Source organism: Haemorhous mexicanus, chromosome 5 (genome assembly GCF_027477595.1).
Source record: "Haemorhous mexicanus isolate bHaeMex1 chromosome 5, bHaeMex1.pri, whole genome shotgun sequence".
NCBI classification, from domain to species: Eukaryota; Metazoa; Chordata; class Aves; order Passeriformes; family Fringillidae; genus Haemorhous; species Haemorhous mexicanus.
This window is the reverse complement of record NC_082345.1, coordinates 41,568,461-41,584,922: the sequence shown is the minus strand read 5'-3', so window position 1 is coordinate 41,584,922 and position 16,462 is coordinate 41,568,461. Positions and strand designations below refer to the sequence as shown.

Sequence of the window (16,462 nt, the reverse complement as noted above, 5' to 3'; positions counted from 1 at the left end):
TATTCTCTTGCGCAGCAGTTCATAAAGAAAAACTTAAATGACAAATCCTGTTAGATTGTGAAATAACATTTTTGTTCACCTCTGAATTCTTTATCTCACTGCAGCCTTTCTGGATTTGAATGTGCCTCTCTGACTTGGCCATTGAGTCTTAAGTTCCATTTGACTTGTGCTAAAAACATCCTTCGTGCTAGGTACACAGGAACAGCCTACTGAGTGTAGTTAAGACTAGTAAAAGCTGGCAGTTGTTTTTTGACTAATTCCTGTGCGGGCAAATAAGCAGCAGGAGATGAAGTAGTTCTAAATACAAATGTAAAAGCTGTGCAGCTGTATTGTATCCTGGTCAACTAGAAACTAATAAGAGTTAGGCAAACCTTAAATTGATGCATGCTTTAATTCTTACCCTCCATGTGGTGGTGGATAAAGGAATGTGTAGCATTGCTTCATCTAACAGTTAAATAGGGAATTGTTTGATTTGCTTTAAAAATGTTCTGGATAACAAAGTATATACCTAGAACAGGGATTTGTGTACAATGTTTACAAAATGTCGCTATGGAAGAGAATCTTACAAGAACTTTTGTGTTGCAGACTGTACAGTTTGTTCAAGGAATATTTGTTGAAAAATACGATCCTACGATAGAAGACTCCTACAGAAAGGTATATCAAAAAGATCTCTCCAGTGTTAGACACTTAAAACTGTAATATATATTGTCAGATATTTGACTCACTGCTTGAAAATGCGTATGCCTTATTAAACCAGATAACAAGTTTGAAATATAAATGTTCTCCTCAAGTTTGCTTAAAAGAAATAATTCAAGACTAACTTTTTAACGTTTAAGTATAATGTCTTGCTGGCTAGTCAGTTAAAAATTACTTATTTCATTGCCAGAGTTGGGAACACGGATTGCAAAAAAAATATTTTTAAAATTACCACTTTTCAATTTTATAGTACTTATTATTAGTTTGTTTGTGTGTTAGTATTTCCAGGTAGATTTGGTCTTGGAGGTATGGCGCTGCTTTGCTATTAGAAAAATAGCTAAAAACAACTTCACACCCTTAGAACACTGGAGGCATCTATCATACTGTACTCATAGCAATTTAAACAACAATAGATATGCTTCCATTAGATGGGTTGTTGTTTTATTAATAAGTTAACACAAACCTGTCATAAATGAACAAGCATTTACAGCAAGTGGCCTGTTAGTTTCTCTCTTCCTGTCTTCAGCATGACAGGCTGAAAGGTCTGATTCTGCTTGCATCATCTTGAATCTCCATATTGCTCACTCTTCAGTTTCACCTGAGACCACAATTAAGATTCCAGACTAAGATAATTTATATCCAAACTGCTACCATTAACCATTTAGTGCAAGAGAAGTTTTTGGCTGTGTCAGTTTCTTAATTTGTCTGTCTTTTTTGGCTGAATTACTTTTCATATGCATTAATACTCTGATGTTGCTCATCATTTGGCCACAAAAATGTTGGTATCTATACCAAGGGAGGCAAGATGCACAAACCCTAGCTGAGAAAGGGCAAACTGCAAGAGCTCCTCTTTCAGCACTGAGCTATATTTGTATTGGAACAAAGGTGGTGCAATAAAAACTGTTGCAGCCTACAGTCACCAGAATCTTTTCTGAACAGAACAGGAATTAGTGAGAACAAAATAATAATTTCAAACCTCTTTTCATTGACCTTATATAAACCATATGTTGGAAAAACCCAAGTCCGTCTTAAGTATGGGAGCTTCCAGCCAAAGCTAGAACTCTTTTTAAAGACATGATAGCAGAAACAAATTCTATGTTGACACTTTTTCTGTATTAGAGAAGCAGGAATTTTTGACCATATCTCAGTGTGTAGTGCAGGACTTTGCTGGGTCAGGCCCAGTAAATTACTCCAAAAAACATTCACAAACTGATCTAAAGTAAAGTGTTTCCTTTGTTATATATTTACAGTCTGTAGGTCACAGTAGAATCATGATGTTTGCTGGGTGAATTTTCCCAAAGACTGTTTCAATGGAGCCTGAAAAAATAATGCCATCTTAAGAAATTTTGCTGTTTGCTAACTACATTTTTTTGGTTTTGCTGCTAATAAAGATTTATACTATTCCTTTCAGGTTTGTTCCTGAAATAACTAATAATAACTCTGGGTATCCTTCTTTTCAAATCAGCCAGATTGTTGAAGTCTTGCTAAAGTCTGGACAACATTTTATATAGTCATTTTCAACTTCTCACTGTTAATTACAATTCTAACTTGCTTCTTGCCTTCAAAATGCTTTGGTTTGGCAGTTGAAATTCTATGCCATTTATGTAAAATGTAATTTTATAATATTTAAAGTTGAGAGAATGTGACTCGTTCATCTAAATAATTGAGCTTGAAGTCTTGAAACTTTATGCCTTGGTTTACTCTTCAAATATTTCTTCATAAAGTTAATAAATGCTGCTTAATCAGCTGAATGACTTCAGCAACAATACCTGTTAAAATAGTGATTTTTTTTTTTGATTTTTTTTTTTAAAGAAATCACAATCCATAGGGGACGGGGGGGGAGGTGTGAGAGGAGGGGAAATACTCCTCTTCACTGTCCCCAGCTCAAATCTAATTACAGAAGAACAGCTGCAAAATAAACTAGTGACAGTGCATAAATGGAGAAGAGGCAATCTGTTAATCAGGAATTTTACTTGCAAATGGAAACAAGGGAAGTTTACCAATGGCTAGGAAAAAAAAAAATTAATATGTGGTTAGTCTGCTTGAAAGAGCTTGAGGGCACTTCCATGTCCTTTGCTACCCTCAGGGCCATTTCTTTGAGGTCATGTCCAGTAGATAGAGGAACTCTGGAATGAATACAGAAATTCTTCTGTCTTCTTAAACTTTCCATTCTTTGCAAACTTCTCCAAGCTGGGTCAATTTTCTAATTAGTGTTCCTAAAGGCTTGTTTTGGGGACACGACTTTTCGTGGTGGCTGTTTAATTGTTTGCTGTGTACTACTTACTCTCTTGTAGATGTAAATTACTATTAAATGAACCTTAGTATGCCAATCTAGTTTTCTGGCTTTCATTATTTCTTTCAATCTGTGATGATCCCTGAAACAAGTGGAAATTAGTTGTGCTAAGTTGCTGATAACCATCATTACAAATTTAGCAGCCTCCTTTTAAATAATCAAAAATCCCTAATCACTTTGCAAAGTGGTAGTTGGCTGCTGACACTGCATTTGAAAATGTCACTGGGGCTCTTTGAAAGGCTTCTTCCTGCTGTTTTCAAAGTGTATATCTATACAATCTTATTAAGCCATTATGTTGCTTTATGCATTATGAATTTACTTATAAAAAAAAAATCACACAATTTCTGATGTCTTTGGAGGGGAGAGTTGTAAGGGAAAAAATTGTAACCACATCTTTCTCTCTTGACAGCAAGTTGAAGTAGATGCACAACAGTGTATGCTTGAAATCTTAGATACTGCAGGAACGGTATGTAAAGAACAACTTTCCTAAATACTAATAATACAGTGTGTTTTAAAAAAAACCTTGAGTATCACAGCAGAAAATTAATTGCAAGTTTCCCATGAGCTCATATTCTGTAACAGGGGAAAGAAACATAACATTTTAAAAGAGATTGTGCTCTTGTTTGTTGCCCAGAAAAAAATTAGGATCCACTGGCCACTGAGATTTGATTTCTGTTGCTGTAGAGAATACGTGCTTTCTTCTGATGTCCTTTTTCTTTTGTGTGTGAGATGTACTGTGACATTGGGATAAAAATAGTATTGCTTCTGTCAGCTTATAGGAGCTCAAAGCAAAAGGGTTATGCTGACCCTTTGCATACTGGTCAGGTTTTTCTCTGACTAAGTCCAAAGTTACTGAAACCAGTAATTTCCTTTATTGATTCCAATGAGTTTAAGCTCAAGATTCTTAGAGTTTAACTTGTGTTCTCTGAAGTGTGGCAGTAATCTGGTACAATAATAACTTATTTAAATTCCCTATTAGATTAATACTCTGTAAATATACAGTAAGATGGAGTGGCTGTTTTCTAGCAATAAATTGCACTTTTCATCTGACATACAGCAAGGGACAGGGAGTGATTGATCAGGCACCACATAGCCAAGTCACCAATGAGAAAGAGCCACATGCCATTCTACAGTTGTACTGGTAAGAGTGCACCAGCAAGTCTTTATATGCAATATCATAGTTGGCACTGAAGCCATGGAAATGTGACAAGTCTGTTGAGTGTCCCCATCCTCTATTCCATCTCCTTGAAAATTAATGTAGAATTTACCATAGGAAATTTCCTAGACTACAAAATTGGGTGTGAAAATGGATGCTTTCACTTTATGATCCATTTTAAGGAACTATTAAGATATGGAGAAAATGCTGGTGTGTTAGGATTGATTCAGAAGCAGTTTAGCTTCTGTAATCTACAGATTACGGTGTACCTTCTACTGTATTTCTCTCCAGTGAAATTAGTTTCTCTAGTTTCTCTAGAAACTAGAAACTCTAGTTTCTCTAAACTAGACCTAAAGTTTATAGCTGTTTGTGCAAGTATAATGCCAATTGAATGCAACATCTGTATCTTTTTTGTAATTACAGGAACAGTTTACAGCCATGAGAGATCTATACATGAAAAATGGACAAGGTTTTGCATTAGTATATTCCATCACAGCTCAGTCTACATTTAATGATTTACAGGATCTAAGAGAACAGATTCTTCGAGTCAAAGACACTGATGATGTAAGATCTCTAAAAATATTTAATACTTAAAGTTTTCATTAGCATGTTGCAGTGTACACACTCTGGTCAGGTGGTCTCCAAGTTTTAATTTAAGATGTATGAACCAGTAGATGTACAGAAAGGCAACTCTTAAGGTAAACTGGAGAAATGTAGCTTGTCGTGTGTTATATGGAGACCTGTTTAATCTTTCTTTAAAATATCTTAATTGACACTGGGTATAACTTTAGTCATTAGACTGCAGCAAGCATTTCTAAAGCAACTATTGTTGCCTTAATTACTCTGAGTGAAGTTTTCTGGTCAATATCCCTACTGTTTATGGTATTTTAAAAGCATAAAATTTTAAGTTGTAACCTTAAAATTTGCATGTTATGTAGCTTTTATATTTTGTCCATCTGCTTGCAATTAAATTCGGTCATCCTATTTCCACACAATTTCTATTATGCATCTCTTAGCATTATTAAAGCTATAAAGGAAGGTTAAGACATTATATTTTATCAATTATTAAAAGAACCTTACAGCAGTTGGAGGAAGTGAATGCTTGGTCCCCCGATAAAGGAAAAGAAGTATTTTGAATGTGAAAACAGCAGTAAGAGTGTGTTTTTAAAAGAAACACCTTGTAGCTTTTAGCCTTCAGGCAGAAAAACTGCCATCTTGAAGAAAAAAATAAGCAATGAACAGTTTATAAGAGTGATAACATCATTTAAACTGTGTTTATGCAAACTTTGATAACTTTGATACATTCCTTACTGCATGTATCTGCATAGGCTTCTGCTGTCAGCAGACACAGAATATATTAACCATTTAGGGAAGCGCATTAAGACTTTTTTAATACAAACCACTTTGCACTTCCTTGACCATAAACACTTGCAGGTCTTGCCTATGTTCAACAGATTTCTTCTTGAAGCAATTTATTACCCATTAGCACAAATGTATCTCAGAAGGTTAATATTTAAGTTTCCATCTACAGCCTACCAAGTTACAGCCTTCTTTATCGTGAAATTAGTTTTGTACTATAGAATCAAGATAAATATGATATTTAAAATCCTACTTCGTGTTATATTTATGCTGATTAGCATCATTTTGGAGGTATTTCCTTAGAACTGTATTTTTTTAGAAGACACTGCTCAGTCCTGAAAGGCATTCTGTAGTATCAGGAGAAAGATAGTAAGCTTCAAGTTGCAACTTCAGTTTCCATCAGAATTCACAGAAAAAGTTTTTCTTATGCCCAAGCTTAGGCATGACTTGCTGTCTTAGTGAGGGAAATTAAATAGTCAAAATATTGTAAACCTTTTTTCAACATCTGAATCTGTGAGGACGTTAGCTATGTCCTTAAATTAGTAAATGAAAGGAAGGGGGGGAAATAGATTATGTTTTCTTGCTACAAAGGTCAATTCAGTGTTTTCTGTAGTTGGGAATGCTGGTAAGGTAGCATGTTACTTTTCTCTGTGTGCTGTAGCTTGCTAATAAGAACTGTGTGATATGCTGAGAGTAGAGGAATGGTGAAAGGAGCTTTAGCATCCTTCATCATGCTACCAAGGACAGGACACTGTTTCCAGGATTTTGGAATTTTTAAGAATAGTTATACCAGAGCTTGATTATTCTGAAAATCAGGATCATCTAAGGAGTCATGGCTTTTAGGTGTGCATTTACACTGTGCCACTATAAAATTTTAGTTGTTTCTTTGCTGGTGCTGAATTGTTTTTTAGGTGCCTATGATTCTGGTTGGCAATAAGTGTGACTTGGAAGATGAAAGAGTTGTGGGAAAGGAACAAGGTCAGAACCTAGCAAGGCAATGGAATAACTGTGCATTCTTAGAGTCTTCTGCAAAATCAAAGATAAATGTTAACGAGGTAAGGCATTTTACCTGTGGTGGGGAGAGGTGTCGGGGTAGAAGAATGGGACGCTGTCCTGATAACCATTTACTGTTTGTCAAGGAAAAACTAACAAAATCATGAAATAACATTCACTACAATGGACAAAACTGTACCCTGCTGTTGTGAGATGTTAATGTTAAGGGATGTATTTAGCTTTGACATGAAATTTTTTCAAATTATATTGGTTTTAGTGTAATTAGTGTAATTTTCAAATTATCTTTGTAATAATTTAGGATAAATATTTCTCTCATGTTCCATTCCTTAGTTGCTACAATCTTTTAGCAATTGAGATTGTACTGCTAGACTTCTTTTTTTAAAGACCTTTAAGAGACTTAAGTCACTAAAACTACTTGATTTAAGTTACTTGGTGTTAACACTATTTGAGATGGTAAATAAAAAAAGTATTGAATATTTTCTTAAAATTAGCTGCTCTGTAAAGTAAAAGGGATGCAAAAGCCTCTCTACTATATATATACTTGTTTATTTAACAGGAGCTAAACAATTAATCAAATACATGAATTTTGGGGATTTGCCATAATGCATGCCTTTTTATCCAGTGGGGAGTGCCAGCATGAGGAAAGGGATACAAAAAATTTAGAAAACGAATCTGTGTTAGTGTTTACATTTCTGGAACAGCTTGAATTTTATGATAAATCCTACAGTTCATTAGGTCATCTGGAAAACATTGTTGGCAGCATCAGTGAAGTTGAAAGGGCCTCTGTGCTAGACTTGCAAGTAATCAAAACAGTATGGTGGTTTTAACACAGCTGATTTTTAAAATAAGTAATGTGTGTTTAATTAGGTGGGAATTTCTAGAAGCCACTGACTTTTTAAAAAATTCGAATTAATCACCATAACTGTATAAAAGCCATACATTCAATAAACTAGAACTTCCAGCAAATACTGTAAGCCCTTGTTAGAACATTTGCTGCTTTGCAGCCAGTGCTTAACAAAGTGCCAGGATGGCTTTAGCATGAGGGCTTCCTTAGTTTATGAGATGCAGAAGTAATTGGAGCAATGTCAATTATGAATGAAGCAGATGCTGTTGAAATATTGCATGTTGATTTGTTTTAAATTAGCCTTTCAAAAAAATTATGTTCTCGTTAGAATTCTAGGAGACTCAAAGTGTGAGAGTCCCATAAATGAGTTACTTTTTAGGAAATTTTATGCTGCCGTCATGCTGTAGGTCTAGAGAGGTGGAATTAGTTCTTTAGACTTCAATATTTTTGAAGTTTCTGGAAAAACATGATCTCATTCAAATACAAGAGACTATTACTGAATATGTAGTGAATGTGAGTTACCATGAAAAATGTGTAGTTAAAACTAACTAGAATTTTCTTTAAAAGAATATCCTAAGAGGGATTTGAGTTAGAAGAAAGCTGTGACATGTTTCTTGACCTTACTGCTAAACTGCAAAGTAATACTATAGAGGAGTTGATCACTGTGGCACATTTCATGTGGGTTTGACCCAGAGATTAAATAGCTGTGGGTTATAGATGCCTTTCCAGTTTGCTTCATTGAAACTGTAGAACCCTTGGCAGACAATTACCTTAAGCAAGAAAAAAAACCAACCAGTTATTAACCAAGTATACAATTTATAGCTTTATGGTAACTGAATATTTTCAGGGGTTCTTGAGTATGTGAGTGCATTATGTGGGAAAATTGAAGGCTTAAGGTTTTAAGAGAAGCCTCCTAATATCCATAATCAACTGATTTCTATCTTTTCAGATCTTTTATGACCTTGTGCGACAAATTAACAGAAAAACTCCAGTGCCTGGAAAAGCACGCAAAAAGTCATCATGTCAGCTACTTTAATGCATAGCTGTACTGTAGCTCTGAGCCAGGTAAACATTTTGAATTTTTCTGCGCATTATGGCTATTCAAAACAACAACTAAAAAACCCTAAACAGCTCTGGTAGCTGTTGATGCAGAACAGCACTGAAAATTATTGATTTACGTTATCATAGAAATATGTAATGGTCTTCCTTTTGCCATTTCAAAGTCAGAACTACAAATATGTGCAAGACACACTGTTCACACTAGTTTGGGGGGCTTTTTCTCAAGTTTTAAGGTTTTGGTAGAGCTCAAGTTAACAGTGTTTCCTCTGATACTTCAAAGCTTTTGGAAACATGGTTTTCTCTTTTAAGCCTGATAAAATCTACTGCAAGAGCTCAGTTATCTGGAATGTACACAGTACAATATTGTAGTTTGCATGCTGGTGTCTCTTTCTGCTTTGAGCTCCTGCTTATGCTTGTGTGATGTCATAGGAATTTAGCTTCCTTTCTTGAGACTGTGGATATTTTGAAGGCCAAATTGTAATTAGTATATTTGGATGAGAAAGGTGAAGTGATCATTGTAACACTCCAAATATTTCACCTGAAGCTATTGGTTACTAGACCAGTTTCTTACTTGTTTGCATTTGGCTAAATTTCTACATGACTTAATATGTGCACAAAGAATGGTGCTGAAGGATAAAGCAAGCTCCAGCCTGTTCTTTAAGCAAGCCTTTCCAGAAGTTAGTCAGGAGGCATGGGGGTTTTTTCTGCAGTTTTTGGGGGGGTTTCTGGGCAGGTTATTTTCCTCTTTCTATCTCCAAGCCTTAGTATGAGCAGAGGTCTGTCTTGGTTGACCTGATATCATCAAAGTTGGCTGTTACCTCCCTTTTCTTCAGTGATACTGAACATAAAGTGGTACAGTTACTTCAGTGCTGTGATCCATTTTGTCATCCAGTAGACCTATTGGATGTACCGAAGGATCCTAGTAGGACATCTCACTGTCAGAAATCATAGCCTTTTTATTCTTAATCAGGTAGTGCCACACGTAACTCTTTTTTGGTATATTAAAACCTTCTCAGTTTGAACACCTTAGATCAGTTAGAAGTAAAACTAAGATGGTTCCAAAAGCATTAGCCGAGGGTAGCAGAAATGGTTGTTGCCTTTCCTTAAAAGGACTTCTGATTCAAGAGCTTTGATCCTTCAATTGTGTTTGTTTTCAAAGCCATGGGAACTGTCATGCTGTAAGCAAAACTAGTCCCACAATCAGCAATTACTTCCACAGTGCAGCCTGGATTCCTCTATGTATACTAATCCAGTTAGGATAGTAATTGAGATAGTGTTATTTGTACATGTACAGTAGGAAGTGTATGATTAGAGAAGTGTTAAGTTTGTTTTTTTGTTTGTCAAGAACTTTGCTAGCTCCTGCTGTAGCTGTTTTAAGTAAAGAACAAGGACAAATAGTTGTTACTAATGCTAATCCCTTGTTTTGTTGTTACAGGTCTGAAGAACTGTTGCCCAATTCAACAGTGCCAGCATTCCAACTTTATTAAACCTACCAACATCTTAAATGGACTTTCCTGTGGTGGTACCCTTTAAGAAATGGATGAAAGCTACATCAGTTTGCACATTCTATCACTTTCCAGTGTCATGAGAGATTTTTACTTCTAAATATTCTGTGTATGCAACTGGTAAAACCAGAGCCTACATCCAGTATTACTGATAAGAGACATTGTTCATCCACCAATGTTGTACATGTATGAAAACTGTGTACTGTATACTTCAACAATCCCCACTTTCTATTGGAGAGTACAATAATGTAAATCCTAAAAGCACCACTATTTTAGCATAATAAAAGAAAGTCCAAAGAGCTCCTATATAGACTACTCCAGATAACTTTGCTTCATCGGTATTTGTAGCTTATTGTAACTTTTTTAAAGAAATACAGGATCATCATCATCATCATCGTATTGTACAAAAGCGCTTTGATTAACACAACGGCTATATAGTTTTTTAATTTTAGGAAAAACCTGTGGAGACAGTGACCTAGTCTTTAAGAGTCCTTTCAGTATAACGTCTGACTAAAGACATGGCCTTTAATATCTGTTGGGAAGGAAATGTCCAGACTTTTCAACCTTTTATTGTATGTTTCCTTTTCCTTGTTTACATAGGGAACAATGTTTATAGTTGTGTGTACAGTGGGGGTCTACAACAAGAAGTGTATATTTTAAAACAATTTTTTAATGATTTAACAATTTTTTGTAAATCATTTTTGGGCTTCTGCAGCTGTAGATTCTCACTGTGAATTCCCTTGCTTGCTCATGCATAAGTGTATTTGCAATACCAAATATACAGGTTTAGTACTTTTGCCTGTTAGTGATTGTTTTACATGTGTAACGTTTTGGTTGAGATGTTAAATGGTGGAAGAGTACTGTGGATGTGAATGTGGGAAGTAATTTTAATCATGTGTAATTGGTCACAGGGCCTAAGTTGCAGTAATTAACTTTTGCTGATTTATTTAACAATGCCTTGTTGCTTTGTATGCATTAACGTTTGGGTGTAAAGATTGTGTGTATATCCAACAGGGAGCCACAGTATTTAAATTGACCAACCTAATGTTACAACTGCTTGGAGGTGGCCAAATGTAAACTAAAAGCCTTAATTAAAAGTGGTGCAATTTTGTATGACTTAGCATCAGTAGTTCAATAAATTTGGATTGCCATGCAAGGGCTTGCATTACAGTTATACTACTTGAATGTTTTGTGTTTTAGTAATGCTAGTAAATATTGATTTTTAAATCTCTTGCACAGTGCAGATTCATACATCTTAAGATGAAGAAGAGCCCTTATGTCTTTGTTTTCTGACAAATACATGCCATAGATATTTCTTGGAATAGTATCCCATGTGTTACTGTGAATGAATTTCTGACTGAATGAAATTCCATTTATTTCTGAACTTGGAATATGCCAAGCTCTAACAAAAGGAGACATCTAACAAAAAAAACCTGTCTTCAAAGGTTACACCATCAATGGCTGTTTTGGATACTTGAAAATATTTGCCTGTTATTTTCCTCCTTTCCAGGGAGAATTAATTGTTTAAATTAACTTAGTCCAGCAAAAAAAAAATTATCTTGGGAGACAGAATGATTTTTCTGCATGATATCTGCAGGAACAAAACCTTATTTGTTTGGTTTTAAAAAAATCTGCACAAGAGCATTTTTGCAGTATGGAGTGTAGAATTTTGCCAACTTGAAATCCCTGTTAATAGTGTTGGACTGAGAAATGGAGTGCAAGGACTGTAGATGATTTCCTGATCTTGGCCGTGCTGCTGGAAATTATTGTCACACCCAAATCCTTGGTACCTCCTGTTTCTCTGGCACACAGAATTATCAGAGAGCTTGTTCTAATTCATTCCTGCAAATTCCATCAGATTAGGTTAGCTAATACTGGTAAGCTTTGAGATAGTTTATGTTGCCCAAAGTGAATTAAGAAGCCCAGCTGATCCTTCCTGCTGGTAGTTTCATCAGTCATCACCATTGTTTAATGTAGGTAATGTACTTCTACTGTGCAGAGACAGATTTAAGATTGAAATTCTTTTTCACTTATCATTAGAAATCTTAAGATGTGATGATCCCCATCCTGCTTGGTCCCCAGAGTAAAGGAGACTGGAGCACTAGATGCCCTAGTTCTTTTTTCACGAGGTACTTACCTTCTTTGGTGAGCTGATCAGAAATTTTCTTCCCTTTATTTCCAACCTCTGCTTATTCAGGGCTTGTAACACTTTTATGTCCTGGCTGTCCTTTTATTGGTCTTTTTAATGTGTTTCTTTTCCAGGCAGTTGTAGAGATGGCATTGGGTGGGAGTAAGAGAAAATTCTTTTGAGAACATCATAGAAGGGGCCTTGATCTGGTCTTGGTGTCCAGCCAAAGAATACTATTGATAAGGAAGATCAGGCTTTGTCCTGAAAAGCTCTGTACTGAAGCATTCTTGGTGGTTCTCTTCTTCAACGTTAGAAGTATTCAGTTGGATCAAACCCTTAAGGAAGTAAAATTTTCAGAATCTCTAGGCTTTAACATCTAAAGATTGGGCTAAAGAAGGGAAATATGTTCCCCTATCCCCTGTATTTAGAGCTTATGTCAGATGTGTAAAGCCAGCACATTGTAACCCAGGTAACACCTAAAGCCTGGTATTCTTGAAAGTTTTGGCAAGCTTCAAGGGAGCAGTGTCCCAGTTGTTAAAAGGAAGATGCTTGACAAAATGTTGCTAATGAAATTATGAAGTGTACAGAAAAACACATTCTGTTCATGTTTAAATTGTGGTGTGAGAAGCTGTTCCCACTGAGGAAGTGAGCACCCAGTTCCCCGTGGGAATTGGAACTATGCAAGCAGTTACAAATTGTAGAAAAGAATCCTCTCTGCTGACATTTTTGAGCAAACTGTTACGTATCTTCAAGACAATTCCGTTATGTACCAATGCTTAAGAAGTTCGCACTTGAACTACTTGTACTGAAACTGCACACTTCTCCTAAAGCTTTGGATGAAAACATGCATAACTCACATTTTGAGAACTAATGCAGGCATTTTTGCAAATTTGGTGTTAATTTACATGTGTAACTGCTTGTAAAGTTAGCTTATGCTTACAGTGCACATTGCTTTATTTCCTCTCTAATCTGAAACTGATATATGCCAGTATTTAAAGTCTGAGCCTTCTGTGGAAAAAGTAGTATTTATGTCCTGAAATACAGAAGTATTATTTAATGGAATTGCACTCTTCATATTAGGACTCTTTCCTTGCAATATAAATTTCTCTTATATCTTACCTTATCCTAGTGCCCTTTTTCATTCTCAAATTATTCTGTGAAATGAATGTTAGTTGTCTAATTTAGAAGATTATTTGGAGACATTGCAAGATGTTTTCAGATGTCCAAATGAATTAAGTGTAAGTTCAAACTGCTACTGCTCTTCTGCATAAGAGACTTAAATTCTGGAGAAGTATTGTGGAGTTAGATATTACAGTTCTTTCATAAGACATACTGATTCTGTCATGCTAGAAATGAAAGGTGGCAGGAGTTTGAAATTGGGATTAAATGTTTTAAGTAAAATTGCCATTTTCTTACAGGTCAACAGTAAAGATGAGAATTTTTCTTTTAAAATGGTGTCAACAAACTGGATGAATCAAACATAATGAATTTTTTTCCCAAGTTTTCTAATTTTTGCCAGTTTTGAAAAGAGCTTAGTTGGGAAGAAGTTTGGCCACAATAATGAACTAGTTCTAGACTTCAGTTTAGACATATCAGCAGTAGAAAGTTATACTAGATGTGCATGGTCAAAAATAGTCTATGTACAGCTATGTAGCACTTTTTAAATTGTAATCTGATGATGCGGCCAAGTGTAGACAAAAAGCTTTTTGTTCAATTTTATACTGCTGTCCCAACAGCATTAGGCTATATTTCAATTCATTGCTTTTATTTTGCCTGTTTGTGGGGGGGAGAATAAGGACAAATAAAAAGTTGATTAAGTATATAACAAAATGCAGTTTTAAGTTGTTCTCTAAGGTAGCATTAGAGTTATTAAATTAGGTTTTAATTTTGAATCTCAAGCATGTTATGCTTTTCTTTCAAAAGCTTATGCACAACTTGAAGATTTCTAAAACTTACCTACATTTTCCATTTTATAAAGTAAACTCTGGAATGATACTTATATTTGTGGAAAACTTTACATTCTGAGTCTTGAACTAAAAAACAAGCAAAGTTGTTTTGTAGTCTTGGATTTTGTTCACAATATTTCAATATCTGGGCTTCAAACAACGTATAAATGTGGATTTTGCTGTGTTTTCTGTGTTTGGGGTTTTTGGGGGGTTGTTTGTTTGTTTGTTTTAAATAACCTCCAGAACCATTTATTTTCAGAAGTTTGAGTCATCAAGCAGAGAATGACTTCATGTTTTCAAAGAGTTGTTCTTTAGGGAGAGATTTGTGAATGGATAAAAGAATGTCTTTGCACTCCCACCGTGCTCACTGCAGTCTCAAGAGATCCTAGTTCTGCCAAACAACAAGCGCTACAGCTTCATTGTTTCTTTTAAGAAAGTTTACTACCACCAGGATTTTTTTTCTTTGAAGTTGTGACTGGGGTGAACTTCATTTGAGAATCATTGTCATTTCTAATTAATTCGTGTAATGTCTTGTCTTTACTGTGAACTTGGAGGTGTGGGCCATTTCTGCAGTCTTGAATACTGAGTGAAATCCTAGTGGACGTTACAGTTCCTTCTTTTGTCAGTATACTTTACCTTTTCATACCATGTGGCATTTTAACCTTCCAAATCTAATAGGGAGGGCTCCGTAGCTTCACTCCCATACTAAGTACAAAAAAATCTCTACATGTGAAATTCCAGCTCTCATCAACTGGGTTTACTGCTTGTAATGCACCCAATAGCAACAAAGACCCTTGGCAGTACTGTCATGACTTTCAGACACAAATAAAATGAGCTACAAATTTGTCTCTTTCTTTTTCCTGTTTAATAAAAAAAAATGTTTTAGCTGAGTTGCCTCAATAGAAGGAGCTTGAGAATCAACTTGTTTTGGTAAGAACCTGGGCAAACATTTTGAGAGCACGTATTTAGATACTAAGCAATCACATGAACACGTTACTTAAATTCTTGAGATTGGTTTTTTAAAAGTTTCTATGCATTTAAATAAAATTAAAATCTACATACTTCCAGAAATGTGTTTCAGCTAAGAAAAGATGGGCTAAAACATGAACATTTTGCTTCTCTTATGTAAAGGCAAGGTATAGTGTAGTTTCCAGTTTTCTTTGTACTGAGCGCAGTTGTGCTGCTGTCACACGTTGCACTTGAGCTTTGTTGAGTTCTTGCTTTTGGTAATTCTGAATTAAGTTTTGTATATGGAGATGGCACATACGCAGCTTAGCAGGACGTTAAAATTAATTTATGAGCTGTCTTAAAACTTGTTTTGTAAAGGGTAATTGGAGTTTTGAGTTAAGTTTACTTGTTTAAAGTTCATGATATACTAGATCAAAATTAACCTAGTACATCCTGTAGGCTCTGTTAACTTTGCTGAAAGGCACTAGGAAGCAGAGGACTCTCAGGCATGAGCAATAAATATGCCAGGTTTCAGTGTTAGTTGTGCTGGCTGCAGGGTCATCTTTGGGTGTCCTGCCTCTAAGTAAGAAGCATTGCTACCTCCCTTGATATTATGGTAACAACTGGAGTTAAGATCAGTGTATCTGATCCAAATACGTGAAACTTTAGGACAGATTTAAGAATTTTAATTATAAATTTCAATTTAGAGTCCTTTATATGACTGACTGAATAAAAAAATGTATTCTCTTCTGCTTCTTGGAAACATAAGATGCTTTAATGAGATTTTCAGGGTTTTTTTTTTTCTTCATTTTTTCCCCCTATTTCCATCTTGGTAGCTAAATATGAAATGGGATGCCAGTCAAAAAGTACTGAAACACACTCCAGGTCTCAATCCAGTTCTGCCTGGAGCCTCTAAGGTGTTTGCCCAGTCTGCACTTAGTAGAGGCTGTACATTCTAAGACAAGTTCTCTCAAAGGCCCGAGTCGTTCATATACTTTTACAGGTTTGTTGGGTTGGGGATTTTTTTCTTAAAGTATGCATCCTGCCCTCTTAATTTCTCTTATCTGTCATTGCTTTGAATAAACTTGAGACGGCACACAAAGGAAGCATCTGCTCTGTCATCATTACATTTCTCACTTGTTTACTCTATGCCCTGAGGCAGGGCTAGCCTGAGGGTGTGAGCTGTTAGCAAACGATTGAACCAGATACTGATTTGTGCATTACTCTGAATTTCCCATTGCACTAGAGAGGATAACGCTATACTGTTTCAGTAGGATATGCTGAGAGGTAAATTCTATTAAATATATAGTATTGAACTAGGATGTAATAATTCCTTAAACACTCTTTTAGTTTACTGTCATCATGAAGGTTGTTGCCTTTGCTTGTGCTTTTCTTGATAGTCTTCAAGATGGAAGGACAACCTTTTTTGGTTTTGGTGGTTGGTTATTTGGATATTTTTTAATCCAAAAATACACTTCCTGAGTCACTAATCTACTCTCCATAGGCCTGCTTGC

The 16,462-nt window shown here is 35.5% G+C and overlaps 1 protein-coding gene across 2 annotated transcripts in view; it reads left to right on the top strand.

Moving 5' to 3' along the window:
- The window catches only part of RAP1B (RAP1B, member of RAS oncogene family), a 30,882-nt gene extending 19,786 nt beyond the window's left edge, over positions 1-11,096 (top strand). For both annotated transcript variants that reach the window (XM_059846947.1, XM_059846948.1), the window contains 6 exons: positions 586-654; positions 3,399-3,455; positions 4,569-4,709; positions 6,416-6,559; positions 8,312-8,427; positions 9,857-11,096. In XM_059846947.1, the coding sequence (XP_059702930.1) occupies positions 586-654; positions 3,399-3,455; positions 4,569-4,709; positions 6,416-6,559; positions 8,312-8,398 (498 nt within the window). In that variant the 3' untranslated portion in view covers positions 8,399-8,427; positions 9,857-11,096. The remainder of the gene's footprint in view (positions 1-585; positions 655-3,398; positions 3,456-4,568; positions 4,710-6,415; positions 6,560-8,311; positions 8,428-9,856) is intronic.
- Positions 11,097-16,462: the final 5,366 nt, after the last annotated feature.